General features: G+C 38.7%; 1 protein-coding gene across 1 annotated transcript; it reads right to left on the bottom strand.

Moving 5' to 3' along the window:
* Positions 1–1255: 1255 nt before the first annotated feature.
* On the bottom strand, positions 1256–14007 carry ACADSB (acyl-CoA dehydrogenase, short/branched chain; the record flags this gene model as incomplete). Its single annotated transcript, XM_010193942.1, has 11 exons — positions 1256–1400; positions 2073–2172; positions 3095–3232; positions 4747–4836; positions 6584–6676; positions 7068–7193; positions 9251–9421; positions 9875–10081; positions 10861–10961; positions 11455–11614; positions 13982–14007. Coding segments are annotated over 11 exons (1283 nt in total), but the record flags the coding sequence as incomplete, so codon positions are not given.
* Positions 14008–15219: the final 1212 nt, after the last annotated feature.

Raw genomic sequence — 15219 nt, 5'->3', positions numbered from 1 at the left:
TAAGTGTCATTTACCTGAGTTTCGCTAGGAAATCCTTCAGGAGTCTCAGACTGTAACAGTCTTAAGCTCCACTCGAAGTGAATCATCAGTGATGAGCAAGCCTTAAAAACGAGATTCTTCTAAGTCAGCCAAAACCAGAAAAACCAATCCTTCCCTCCCAAAAATACTTGAAATAAATTGCTAATTACAGCAATTACAATAATTTTTCATATATTAAGCTTTCTGTCTCTTGATTCTTAGTTAATTAGTTCTTCAGCACTGAAGAGGTTTCTGCAGCAAATAAAATTTTAAAGACTAATTTTGAAGTAAACAAAGAGGGATAAAAAAGCAAATACTTCTCATCCCCCCTTCTCTCTTTCTCAAAAGGAGAAAAACTGCTTTTTTTTTTAATAAAGAACCACTAACTTCCATGAGTGAGTTTTCTAAGCTGCAAATTAACAGTCCCTCCTTAACTCCCAAAAAGGCTCTGAGGATAAAGTTTGTAAAATGCATTGGAAAAGGCCATGGAAACATGGAAAGGCCACTGTGAGGCAGTACCACAGCATTCCTGGTACCTAGCTTGTATCTCTGTCTTTCTGCACAACTACTGGAGCTTTTTTAACCCCATTTCACAAAGATTTCAACTCAACCTTTTATGAAAGGAGAACTATAAATAGCCTCTTAGATTAAAACCCTTAACAGCTGAGAAGGCTGGAAAGGAAGGTAGGCATTAGCCACCTTTCAGTACAACAAATTGGGGCTGGAAGGGCTTAATTACCAAGGTATACTTAAGAACACACTGAGGGCTGCCATAAAAATTACTTCAATTACAGCAGCTCTACAGACATCGCTCCACCTGGGAGGGAGGAAACCATCACTTCTCTCTTTCCACATACCTCTCCTGCAGCCCATGCTAATGGAGGGCGCCACGAGCAGACAGCAGCTTCGTGCCACGCCACAGTTCTGCTGCATGTGTGGGGTCCTTTCTCCCAGGGGGCTTAACTTGCACACCAGGCAAGACAAAGATTTGGCTTCTTCATTTTTCCCTTTGAAATCTCAAAGTGGAGTTACGCTGTTTGGAGAACCTAAGGCAACATATGAATGTCAGCCAACGTGTTAGCTTAGAACTGTCTCAGGCAGAAAGAGATACCTTCTAATCCACTATTTGAACATGGAAATCATGATTGCACATTAATTACTCATTGTCCTGAAATGGGGAATTCATGGTTCTCCTTATGATTTTGTCTGTGATGATGTATTCTTATTCACAATTTTTATAATTACAAATAAATATGTAATTCACAATGAGCGTTCCGTGAAATAATTTCCATTAACATAGTCCTTATGGTTTCAGTACTCCTGTGCTAAGCTTTTCGCAATGGTGCTCAACTGGATATTTGAAGTTCCTTCATATATTGTACCTGAAATCAGAAGAAAATAAATTAGATTATAAAACTACAGTAAGTATATGAAGAGACACCAAGATACCATTCTAACAGTCCAGTCAGAACATTTACAATCATGAAGTGAAGCTTTACGAAGCACTTCTAGAAAGAGAATTATTATTTACATAAGTGTTCATATTTTATTATCTGCAACAATTAAAATACTCTTCTGCTGGTATAACGTAATGACAAGACATTTCCCTGAAAAGCAATTCTTAAATAACCAACAAAAATTAAGATTTACAAATGCTATCAGCAATAAAAGTCAAAGGGTAATATTGTCAGAAATGTCAAACTGTTAGGTCCGAGGGTTCTATGGGTAAACAAGGAAGTCTTGGAAGTAAAGCTCCACATAGATTCAGATCTTAAAGCCAAATAAAGTACTTTGAATTTTTTTGAACTGGAGTTCTCTTAATAGAATGGGTTGCAATGTGTGTGTCTGTATTTGATTGGTATCGAGTTAAACATTTTAACTAGCCTTACATACACAGGTATTTACACCTCAAGTTTTACTTTCTTACATCTGAGCCTTCAAGTTGAGTACAGTCTTAATAGAAAAAAGTACCTTAAAAAATAGCCAGTCACTCATCCCCAAACTTTAATACAACTGATGCTCCAATAAATACTTGTTAAGAAACCATCACTCACCTATCTTGCAGTCACGATAGTACTTTTCTATCGGGTAATTTTTTGTGAATCCAACACCACCCATCCATTCAATACATTTACTAGTTGTCAGTGTTGCAACCTATGAAAATAGTGTCAGAGATACAATTTCAGGATTGGTGGCAGTAAACTTTACTCTTTATAGTTATTTAAAGTAAAACCAAAATAGCAATAAAGCAGTTACTAGAACAAGTGGGAAGAGGAAGGATTGATATTTTTGTATTCATCTTATTTATGCAATTTATTTTAGAATTCACTAACTGTTGAGATAGTTTATATGCCACGCTATGAAAAAGATGAGCAGTGGTATGCAAGAGAGCAGTTTTAAAGAGGCAGAAGCAATCTGGTTTCGAATCACAGAATCTCAGGAGTTGGAAGGGACCTCAAAAGCTCCCCCAGTCCAACCCCTGCCAGAGCAGGATCACCAGAGCAGTCACACAGGAACACGGCCAGGCGGGTTTTGAATGTCTGCAGAGAAGGAGACTCCACAACCTCTCTGGGCAGCCTGGGCCATGCTCTGGCACCCTCACAGTAAAGAAGTTTTTCCTCATGTTCACATGGAACCTCCTATGCTCCAGCTTGCACCCATTGCCCCTTGTCCTGGCATTGGACATCAGAGACAAGAACCTGGCCTCCTGGCTCTGAATCATATTAAGACTCCCAGTTGTGACCAGCAGAGTTGAAATGGTCACAAACGAAGTCTCCCCATGACATTTCTCCAGCCACAGAAAGCTAATTCTGAGAAAATGAAAATCTCTCTAGATGAGTGAAAATGCTAATTCACTTTCTCTTTTAATGCTGCTGCTTGTTTTTCAAAATCTTACACAAGAGCATGAAGAGTTCATTCTTTGGTGGCTTACATTCCATACACAGACTGAAAACCAACATAGAAGTATTTCCAGATTTCACAGCAAAACATGAATTACAAGTTATGCATTCAGTAAAAGAATAAACTTCTAAACAGCAGTAAAATAAATCCACTGAATAAGGAAACTGCAGGGTACCTCAGCAGTGTAGTATTTGGCCATGCTTGCCTCCTTTATGAATGGCCTTCCTGTTTCCGCAAGACGAGCTGCGTTGTAGGTCAGCAACCTCGCCGCCTCCAGCTGCGTGGCCACCTGAGCTATCTGATGTTGCATCCCCTGCAATAAGCACATTGCAAGTCAGGCAGAACCAGTATCCAGTACTCAGCTGGAATTTCTAGCAATAACCACTCTTTTTGCTAAGGAACATACCTACACTCTAAAATAAAACCACAAAATCTAGATGGACTTGTAATTCTGCGCTTCTCTGCATCTATGACTTTGATGCTGGAAAACCTCTGGGCCACCAAAGTTCTTTTGGGAAGTGCACTCCCATTTTCTCCTATCCCTCTTGTTGGATTCAGGAGTACTGGGGAACTTCTTTCCTGAGTGGCTGGACAGAAGGGTTCAGCACGAACCTATTTGCACCCATGAATAGCCAGGAAAATTTCAGCCAAATCTAAACATTCTCCTCAGCACAGCAGAGACATGGGTAGGTCAAAGCTGTATTTTTATTTTGCAGCTCCCTATTGAGAGCATTCATACTTGAACAAGTCTAGTTCCCTGATGAGCTTAACTTCAGAAAGCCTTGAAAAAAGCACCTCTTAACTCAAGTGGAGAACTAGCAAGGTGACAGCCACTTCTTCTCATGTCCCATAGCCATGAGACAAGAGTTAGGAGCAGAATAAAAGTACAGAGGATGTGACCGACAAATGGTTTCAAAGAGAGGGGAAAAAGGTCATAGATATCTAAATGGCAGATATTACAGAAGAATGGGTTTATTTAAGGACGCCCAAACATTATGACGACTGAAAATGAACATTTAGTAGCCTAACTTGCTTCTAAAACACAATGAAATCTTTCATCTTATTCGAACATTAACACCGCTCCTTAAAATTTGTAAAAACATATACGCAGGTCAAAATAACAAAGTGATTTGGCAATTATAAATTCCATTTCCCATTCAAAAGACGCAGTTCCAGCCATTTCCTAGATATCTGTGGGTGCTTCCTAAAATCTGTATAAATTATGAGCAGCACTAATGTTCCTTCTCTTCAGCCGAGATGTAGGTTTCTTATAACAAGAAAATTACTATAGTAATTACAATTATATATCTTCCTTATTAAACTATACATCATTTTTGCAACAAAGGGTCTTTTTCGTTTTAAGATACAGATATTATCAGGAAAACTAAATGTCTTTGTATAACGCAGGAAATCTAATAATTCAGTTTGCCTCATCTTTTTGTAATTTCTAGTGTCTCCAGAAAAAGGCCTTCCCCTACACCTCGAGATATTAAAATCAGAAGAGAAAGGAATTCCAGGCATATTATTTTCAAAGGCACTGAATATACTATCAAGCAACAGGAGTTATGTTAACAATGTTTTGAAGTGTTAAGTGATTTATGCTGTACTCGCAAATGCACACAGCACTGAATTTATAGATTTCACGCGGCAGATGAACACTCATCTGAAATTCTTTTGAAAAATTCTTCTGAAATACTGAGGAGTAGAGACATGACACAAGGTGGAGCACAAATTATGCAAATCGGATTACTCATTTTACTGCCTTCATCAGCTGTGGTGACTACTCCTCTCTTGGAGGAAACTTCCCATGTGTTCATTAACAAGTACCTGGAAATCAAATATGCTTTTCCCAAACTGGACTCTCTCCTTTGTATAGGGAATTGTATGGTCAAAACACCCCTGTGCCAGTCCCAACATCTGTAAGAAATAAGACATTCTGAGGTGAGTTTGGACCAAAAAAATGCCAAACCAAACAAAAAAAGAAATTACTGCCATGAAGAGCTCTCAAAAAGCAAGGTAACAGTATACAGTAGAATTGGACCACCTTAAAAGTATTCTAAGTCAAGACAGGACACTACAACGTGGCAGTCAGCTGGCACATCAAGCAGCTTATGTCAAACCACTTTAAATGAAGTACAGTAGTGTACAGGTGTTTTTTGAGAGATCCATGCATTAAGCTGAAAGCAAGGGCCCTAAGAACATAAAAACATAACTCTGAATGGGTTCAGACATCTACTCCTTAATTCAAGGTACTAAAAAAACCCCAAACCACAAACCCATAATAATAATACACAGGAAAATGAGAATGTGGAAAAATAACATAAGAAAATAATGCTGCTAATTAGCTGTATTACCAGATTTGTCGCTCTCATATAAACTCCTATAGCTGAACTATATCAGCTTCAGCACCTGTAACAATATATGCAGCTACCTTGCACTAAAACTACCTGAAACTGTTTTCACATTCACAATTACATTTTATAATATGTTCATTACATTTTAAAACTACTGGAAAACTAAATTAAATGCTGCAGGGCTTTAGAATGCTGTTCTTGGCCATTCAAGTACTTTTCTCTTCATTTGAAGGTGCCAAGAAAGTAGTAACTAAGATATAACAACTACCTGACCTTAACTTTTAATTAGGTTATAAGTGAAACTCAGAGTAATTAAGAGTAAAATCCAGACCATGTATTTTACTGCCAGAGCCTCAATATTATTTATATCTCCGGGAACAACGGGGCCCACAGCCCTAGTTTTTAAATGCCATATCAGACAAAGTTTAATTGCAGATAATATTTAGAAATCATGGAAGAGCCAATCCATTTAGCAGCACAGTACACTGCCACGTGGAAAGCCTAGGTTTCATGAGGAATATAACTTCTGGTCTGTTTGCAAATTAGGGCAAAAGATAAGGGAGACTGGTAGTACAAACATACTATACCCTATACAAGAGAACAGAAACAAGTAGAAACAAAGAAAAGATTACTTTCAAAAATAAACTAAAAATATAGCCATAAATCATTTTATTATAGGGCTGAACTTGATTTCCAGGGAAAAAATCAGCAGCAATTTGAGATCCAAAGTGAGTTTTGAACAAAATACAGCATTTAGAAGTAACTCAAGGTCAGCAGGCATTTTCCCCTAAGATGCCATAAGGTGCAGTTGTCAAACACAATGAACTAGAACACCTCGCCATTAAAAAAAAAAGGGGTGACTTTTAAAAATAAGTTACTGGGAAAACATCAGCTAGCACAAGGACACATTTAGCTATCTCATACAATCACAGTTGGAAGCATTAATATTATACATTTCAGTGTGTTATATTTTCCAAAACTAGTTTTCTTTGTAAAATGAATTTACATAATGGAAGCTAAAATGTTGATACATTTCAGTAGCAGTAAGTTAACCACCAAAGAAATTAACTGCCATTTAATGTTTTCTAAATGTATTGCTTATGTCATCGAAGGACACTTCTACCATTTACAGTTGTTTGAGTATTTTACTGTAACTTAAATACAGGAATAGTGACATCTAGTGGCAACTGAGTTTTTAATAAAGTATTTTCTAAATAGTTTATTCTCATCGACTTTAAATATTTCATAAATTTCAATTCAAATTCAAAGTTCCATAGTGGCTGTATTCAGTAGTAAATAAAATCACCCACCTGTGCAGCAATACCTATTCTGCCGGTATTTAGCATTGAAATGGCATACTTATAGCCTTGTCCAACCTGTCCCAGGATATTGGTCTCAGGAACCTAAAGAATAAAACCACTCAATTATTCCTCTTCTATTCTGCTTTGCAACTGCTAGTAGGGTCCACAGGTGAATCAGTGTACATGTTTTATTTAATGTTCCTTGTAAGTGAAGGAATAAAACAAAGCAGACATTTGATTCCCTGAATATCCGATTAGAACATTTCCTGATACATGTGATTATAAATTGATGATTGAGAAAAACTGTATCAAAATTTAAGAAATCTCAAGACTTGAGTGAAAGAATAGGGAGGAACAAGTTAAAATATGCCAAACAATCAGTATGTCTAAGGAAAAAAGTACACTGGGGATTTAGCTCACATTCTTCCCTTATATGTGGTCAAGCTCCAATTATACACAGATTATGCTTCAACAGCTAAACAACTTACAATACCTTAACATTTTCAAATGTTACTGGGCAGGTAGAAGATGCTCTGATTCCAAGCTTGTCCTCCTTCTTCCCTACATGTAGTCCCTCTGTGTCACGATCTACTATGAAGCACGTGATTCCCCTGTATCCCTAGGATGAATTAAAAAATAATCAAGAAATCATTGAAATATCTCATGCCAATACTCAAATTTTGCACTTGCTTAACACTATATTACTAAATAAAACACCGGCGCTGTCATCTGTTCCCTCTACGTCTGCTAATTATGGTTTAACAAAGGCCAGATATACATTTCTATTAAAATAGTCCCTGTGAAAAACATAATCAGAATGAGCTTAGAAGTTCTCTTGACAAAGCAGGGGACTGGTATTATGTAAATGAAAGAGACAGGACTATAGTGCCTGTCTGTACTGGAAATCACTGAGAAAGCAAGTTATTGCTGTGCAGTGAAGTCACTGCTTGCTGTTGGAACGTATATCACAGTCTGCAAGAAGACACTGGGTACCTTTAGACTAAGGTGGTCAAATGAATAATGGCTCTAAACCCACCTGTAAGATGATTCCATAGGATGCAAGGTTTTACTTAAGCCCAATTACTTCAGCTACTCTTCTCACAGAGGACTTAATATACAGAACCTTTCAAGGCTGTCCAAAGTAAAAGCGCTGACTGATCACAGAATCACAGAATCGCTCGGTTGGAAAAGACCTCTGAGATCATCATGTGCAACCATTCCTGTCTACCCACTAAACCATATCCTTAAGTACCTCGTCTACCCGCTCTTTAAACACATCCAGGGATGGTGACTCCACCACCTCCCTGGGCAGCCTGTGCCAGCTTCTGACGACCCTCTCAGTAAAGAACTTCCTCCTTATCTCTAACCTGAACCTCCCTTGGCACAGCTTGGTGCCGTTTCCCCTTGTTCTATCCCCCATCACCTGGGAGAAGAGACCAGCCCCCACCTCTCCACAACCTCCCTTGAGGCAGTTGTAGGTGGTGATGAGGGCTCCCCTCAGCCTTCTCTTCTCCAGGCTAAACAAGCCCAGTTCCCTCAGCCGCTCCTCATCAGGCTTGTTCTCCCCATCCTTGTGGCTCTTCTCTGAACACGCTCCAGAATCTCAACATCCTTCTTATAGTGAGGGGCCCAGAACTGAACAACTGATGAGACTGGTGTCCCTGGGAACTGTGCTTGAATATTCAAAGCGCAGTATAATTTAAAGTATTTTAATAGAGTTGCCTCTTATTTAAACTAACGCCAACCATTATTTAATATTTGAGCAGCACTGGCTTTTCATCTCCTTCTTGAATATTTAAAAGCAAATTTCTAACTTTAAGAAGACAATGTATTACATATTTTTAAAGTGTTACAGTAACACAGACACAACTCCAGATTATATGACAATGCACAGCAGTTAAATATGGAAACCGGCTTATCAATTTTCATTGTATGTAGTGCTCAAATCACCCACCAGCTTGTGAAGAAATGAATAAAAATTCAGAAAGTGACACGATGTTCAGCTGTTCAGTACAATGAAAGAAAACATCTTCTTCCTATTTAGTCAAAACTTGAAATTGTAATTTAAAAAAAAGTATCTTCAAGTTAGATTTTTAAGAAAGAGATACTGGAAGAAGTTTTAAAATTAAAAGTTTTAAATAATTTAGTTTTGAATTTGAATATTACTCTACTGTATTGGTATAGTGTATTTTGAAGTCTGCAGTTGACTTTTCTGAACCTACTACTTATATCCAAACTGGAGACAAAACATGAAACATGCATATCCAGCTATGGTTTTTTTTTTTACCTGAACATACTTAAGTATACTTGTTAATTTTCCAGTGCATGTAGCCAAAGCTCTATTTTTAGTTTAGCTACAGTAATTTGTTAGTTAAATCAGAAGGGTTAGAAAGACTTGGACTATATGGTCTTCTGTTACTCAGAATAATACCAACGCATGCTGTGCTCTTCATCTAAGCAATTGTGATTCTGACATTTGTATTTTCCCTGGTGAGAGAAAGTTATTAACTTGTTCAGCAAGATCAGTTTTTGTTGGGAAATATTTTTAAATGTTTGTTGTCAGCTAGGAAAAAATGCAAAGAATATTAACCTCTAACATCAGATTATTAATATAAAATCCATAGTTTCATATATCATCAGCTGTCACTGAAATGCAAATACTCTTTAGCAACTTACTAAGGATGGATCTGTGTTTGCCATCACAAAGAAAACTCCTGCATGTTCTGCTAAGCTAATCCACATCTTTGAGCCATTGATGATATAGTAGTCTCCCTTCTTTTCAGCTCGAGTCTTCAAAGAAAAAGCATCGCTGCCAGATCCAGCCTCCGAAAGACAGAAACTGCCTATCTGCCAAGTGAAGGGAACAATTAATTGTAATTTTTACTGAACATATAGGCACAACATAGAACAAATTCTGCAACAAAAAAACCTATAAACAAGCACAAGTCTCTTAAATTCAAAGATTTTAACCTACTGCATCAAACTAAGTTTCAGATACGGAGATTAAGAATAGCAACACTGTGTGATTACATGGCTCTCAAAGTTTACTGCTTTAAAGTTCTTTTCTACAGTAAATTAAACTTTAATGAAACTAATAAGGGCCTTTTCCACTTTTACCTCTCAGCTCCTGACGACAGGATGTATCAGTATCACCACAGATCTCAGCTCTAACCCGTGTTTCAAAGTTCACATATGTTTCCAATGCTGCAGACACCCACTTAGTTAAAAAAACCAACCCACTAACATTACTTAACTCTTAAAAACTATATTATAGTTTAGTAAAGCGAGACTTTGACTCACTGTATCTTTAGCAACTCTGGGCAAGTAAGTTCTCTTTTGTTCTTCTGTTCCGTATGTGGTAAACAACCTAACTGTCAGTGTATTTTGGAGTTCACATAGAAGAGATACGGCTGGATCAACTTTGGCCAGTTCTTCTACCACCAATATGACTGAGAAAAGTGAAGCTCCAGTTCCTCCATATTCTTCCCCAAGCTCAATAGTCATCAGCTGCAATGTAAAAGATGCAAATATATCAATCTGTTAGTTCCTGTCAACAGCTTGTTAGTCCAAGCTAATACTTAAGACATTAAAATGAAAACCACCGAATGTATTTCCAGATCCTTCCCCAAAGACCTATTCTCCTTCAATATCCATAACAAACTAGAACATCTTTACAAAGTTGAGTCAATTCACGCAAGAAATAACTAATATGTGCAGTTTACAGGCCAATCAGCACCCTAATTTGATTACATTTTCCAGAACAACTGCAATCTCAACAGAAGCCTAATACTTAAAGCTGTGACTGTATAAAATGACACTCTAAGCACAGACAAGCTTTAGGTTTGACAGCAGGAAAGGCTAAAATTGAATCCAGGAATGAACACCAGGATATCGGCAGCACAAGTCCTTGTGGTTGCACAGTAAGGACACAGAGGACTCCCGATACCCTTTTCCAGCAACACTTATCAGTCAAGCCAGTTCTACCATACTATGCAATTATGATTATCCATTAAAAAAAAAAAGTATGGGGAGGAGATAAGGAACTCAAAGATAAGATGAAGAATGTGGTGCAGAAGAGATGGAAGGAATATTATAGGAAAAGATGGAGAGTGATATAGCAGTAAAAAAGAAGAGAAAGTTGCCCTGCTGTTGATAAATCCAACATTTTTAATGATTCATTTTTCAATTTTTGAATTATATCCCTCAGTCTAAAAGTCTGGAAAGCGCACAGCTAGAAATCTGTATGAGCGAAGTCACTTTGAGTAAGTGATTGAAACCGTACAGACCCCTTGTTCAAACAATCCCTGTATTACAGAGTCTTCCATTTTCGAGTTCTCATCCATTTTTTGCACCAAAGGTGCAACTTGTTCCTGAGCAAATTTTGACACTGTAATGAAGAGAAAAAAGAAAGTCAGCATTCTAATACTCTGTTTAAAGGTCAATATAACAGTAATATGGTACTTCTGACTGGTTATGCATGTATTCCCTGACTCTCCCAGGCAAGTTAATAAAAGGACAAAAGGTTGCCCAACTGAAACAAAAGTAATGTGCCACGAGGCTGAATTATAATTTAATTATAATTATAAATAAATAAAATCTCTGAAAAGCAGCTGGAACAACTTCCCTTCTGTGCCAGCAAGAGCTTTAAACAGTTAATATTTATTTATGCAGAGTAAACTGCGCTGTGGAAACATGGAAAAAGAACATCACATTCTTTTCTTCTGAACTAAAACAGTTTTAGCATTAAGCAAAATCCCCCCAAACAGTCTCAATACTTAATTAATTACAACTGTAATTAAATAATGAAAATAATTTTTTAAGCTAAAATTTCCCTTCTAGTTAGGCATTTCTGAATTTTTAACCACAGAGATAACAGGTACCCATGTTTTTCAGCATCGTCTCCTCTTCGGTGAATGTTTGAAGCGGGGCACAGACAACCCCATCACTGGCTACATTTGGCATGAGCCCTGATTTGAAGGACCTGGAGACACATGGAGAAGTCCTCCAAGGAGCCAAGTACGCTGGCACATTTCTTTTCAGCTGTTGACAACAAATACAGAACATTAGAACAGTTAATAAAATTCGTATTTGTAGACAGACAGCAGCACATAATTTTACCCAGTGATTTTATTCAGTAATGGAATAGGAAATATAACTTACAATGTCTAGTTTCAAAGTTTTTGAGAAGATATAATTCCCCCAGCATCCTAAAAGAAAATGCCCTTTAATTACTCTTCTTTTAAGCCCAAACAATTTTCTCTCTGGAGGTTTGCTAACACAATGTTATTCTACAAAGTATTCACTAACATTAATTTGAGTCAATTTTAGTGTTTACAGCAAATAAACCCTGCTGATAGTTTTTATTTTTAGACTATTTTGCAAGCCTGCTGCAATATTCATGGTAGTAAGTTTATATTTTGATAGAATTAGTATCTTCATTAGGAGATATGATAAGAGGAAATTTGAAATAGATATTTGAATGTTTTTTTTACAGAAGACTGGTCAACTTTAATGATAGTTTTTTCTTTCTCCCTTGTGTTCTAGGGGCCAGCAACTCCTGTTCCAAAAGCAATCTGACAGCACTTCATCTGGATGATTGGCATTTTGCTGTGAAAGGGCATAACTTTTAACAGCACTGTGGATTTCTGTAATCAAACCAAGTTCTCACCCATCACTTAATGATTTTGAGAACGAGCACATATTCTGTGGACAGAGCCCTGCCCTTTGAATGCTTCTGTAATTTCTATATAGTTAGAACTATTGCTATGGGAGTCTGAAGTGCGGAGATATTAACGCCTTACCAAGACAACTGCTGACAGAAGCCCCCAGGAGAGACACAGTTGTGCCATAAAAATAACATATATACCAGCATGTGTCTGCCAACAGACGTTTTTGCCAGCACACACTCTTAACCCCATAGCGAGCAGACCGACCAACTATGCCGTAACCACGCTGCTGTTAAACTCACAGGACAATTAAACTATTAAACCATATAGCCCATAATTAACCATAAACCATAATTAATATATATATCCAGGACAATGCACTGCATGCTGTGGTAGCAGCATTCCTCAAAAACCAGCAGAAACTTGGGGGTCAGGACGTAAAACATCCTTTGGTCCTTCCAATAATTCACTCTCTTTCACGTTGGCTTTCAACACTTGTCATGTCCCTGGCTGAAGAACTGATGTAAAACAGAACTAGGGACTCCTTTTGTCTTAGGGACAAGATGCATAAGTCTATTATGGTAAGGAAACTCCAACTTTAGCACAACTGGTCATGCATGACAAAAAGAATAGTAAGAAATAGCAATATAGAAAACAAATATTGCTGTGAACTTTCAATGGTCATTCACATTCAACACCTCTGGTCACACAAGACAAACACAGGCTAGTGGGGCTGATTAATTAATTGAGAGTTTGGATAATCAGCAACACTTTCAAATGAGGACTAAGTTACTGGAGTCACTATAGGTCTTCACAGAAAACTGAAATGCGAGTCTAAGTCCATATTTTTAGCAAAGTCTGAGAAGGAAAAAAATCTAAGTACACGCACACACACACATATATATTTAACTCAGTATGCTTCCCGAGCAGTTACAAGATTACAAATCACACATACTTCCTGCTTCTTCCAGTACTTTACTTCCAAGTACAAAGAAAAGAGCATTTTGCTTTCATGGTGGCATAACCAAAGATGAGTCACTGGGACTATTTCACCAGTATTGACCAAGAGCTGTCAGGAAAGATGCACGGTGCCTTTTCAAGAACACAGAACTTCTGAAAAGCTGTGAGTAGGTACACTCAGTAGGCAATAAGCCAGTACTGTTGAAACAACAACAGGTACAACTCTGGGATCACCTCTGCTTTTGTTTGATGGTATCCAACACTTGGATGTAGAATTATCGACCACGCAGGTGAAAGCATCACTAAACATAGAGCAGAGGACTCTGCCCTGTCCAAAGTGGGATGTATAGATTTTGTAGCCTAAAAAAGATAATAGATTTTTCTCATATCATGAAAATGGGAAGCTGGACAGGCTTGATTAAAAGCAGCTCAGCAAGATCAAGCACAAGTGCGTGAGGCCATAGCGGCAGAGGTGATCTGCTCCGAAACACAGCCAGCTCAGTTTGTTACTGGTTACAGCCACGACAGCAGGGCCACTCTTGGCAACAGCATCAAAGGCTTTGAGAACACCAGTGCTCACAGGAGCTGCCCTTCATTCATTTCTCCTCCTTCCCCCTTCAGGGAAGCCACCCCAGGCTCTTCCCACTCCCCAGAGCTTTCGCTTGGAGGCTCTTCCACAGCAACCAACCCACTTGAGGTGGGCAGAGAAAGGTGTCCTACCATGGCAGGAGAAACAAGGGCTGCCCTTAGTGTACGTATACAGACACAGTTTGAGAAACACTTGTTTGATACCCGATTGAGATAGCGCTACAGGACAAAAGGAATATTCATAACCACATTACCTTGAAAAGTCTTAAAACCAGCAGGATGGTCCCAAGGAGTGGGACCTACACTGGCAACACTGAGCAGCAACCCACAGGTATGCCAGAAATACAGTGCAGAAATGTTGTTTTATTTCAACATTTCAATTAAAATAAAAATCAAGTCACTACATTATTGGTTATATTTTTATTCTCAGAAGTCAGGCAGGCATGTAGTATTATTGTCAGTTATTTAAAGTGCGCGTATGTTGCTGAAATGCATCGATGCTGCTTCCTTGCCTTTTCCCCCCCCTCTTTTTCTGTAGGTAAGGTAACGATTTACGCTGCTACAAGATTCAGACTGCTTGCTCTACTAAACACATGTATTTGAAAATGGGTTTCTAGGTTGCTGATAACATTGATTTTTCTGTTTATCTCAATTCTTACCTCCACCTCAGCTCTTTAAAAGACCAGTTCTTTTGGATTCCTTCTGTTTGTTTTACAGCCTAAAATGAGATTTTAATGCTGGTGGCCCTGGCAGCAGCATTAAGATATAAATCAAAAAAGGCCATAAAGCAATACATTCTCCTAAGATCACTTTGCTTTCCTTGATGACTTCCACTCCCGTATCCATCCTGGCTGGCTTCCAGACAGCTCCTATTTCTCAGCTGAGAAGCTCCATCACAGGAAGCTCCCTTGCCCTCACTTACGGGGCTGCGTTTCTTTATTTCAGTTATCACAACGCACCCGCCAGCTGCCATAAGAAGGCCCCAGGCCAGCACACCTTCTCCCTCTGCACAGCAAAAGCATGCATGCAGCACACACAGGTTTTCCACTCGTTTCCTTCGTCTTTCAATTACCCCTGTAGTGCCACAAGTCTTTTTGCCTGTTTAGATCAGTAAAGGAGACATCAAGGCACCTCTGCTGCTAAAGCCGTGCTGCCTTCTCCCAGGAGTATCAGCCATGGGCTGCTCCAACCACAAACCATTTCACAAGACTTTCACAAGAGCTTTTCTTAGCAATAAATTACCTAACCCCGCCCCTCCATAAAAAACCAAAACAAACCACCCGACAGGAGGAGAAGAGGGCTTTCCAACACCCACCCCCGTCCCTATGCCCTGTAGGGCTGCACCTGAACCGGCCGCGCAGACCCCACACCTCGCCAGCTATCGAGTCCCAGCGAGCGGTTCCCCAGCGACCGAGACCCCGGAGCCACCCC

This window comes from Mesitornis unicolor, unplaced genomic scaffold (assembly GCF_000695765.1).
Source record: "Mesitornis unicolor isolate BGI_N332 unplaced genomic scaffold, ASM69576v1 scaffold19251, whole genome shotgun sequence".
Taxonomy (NCBI): Eukaryota; Metazoa; Chordata; class Aves; order Mesitornithiformes; family Mesitornithidae; genus Mesitornis; species Mesitornis unicolor.
This window is presented reverse-complemented; position numbering and strand designations above follow the sequence as displayed.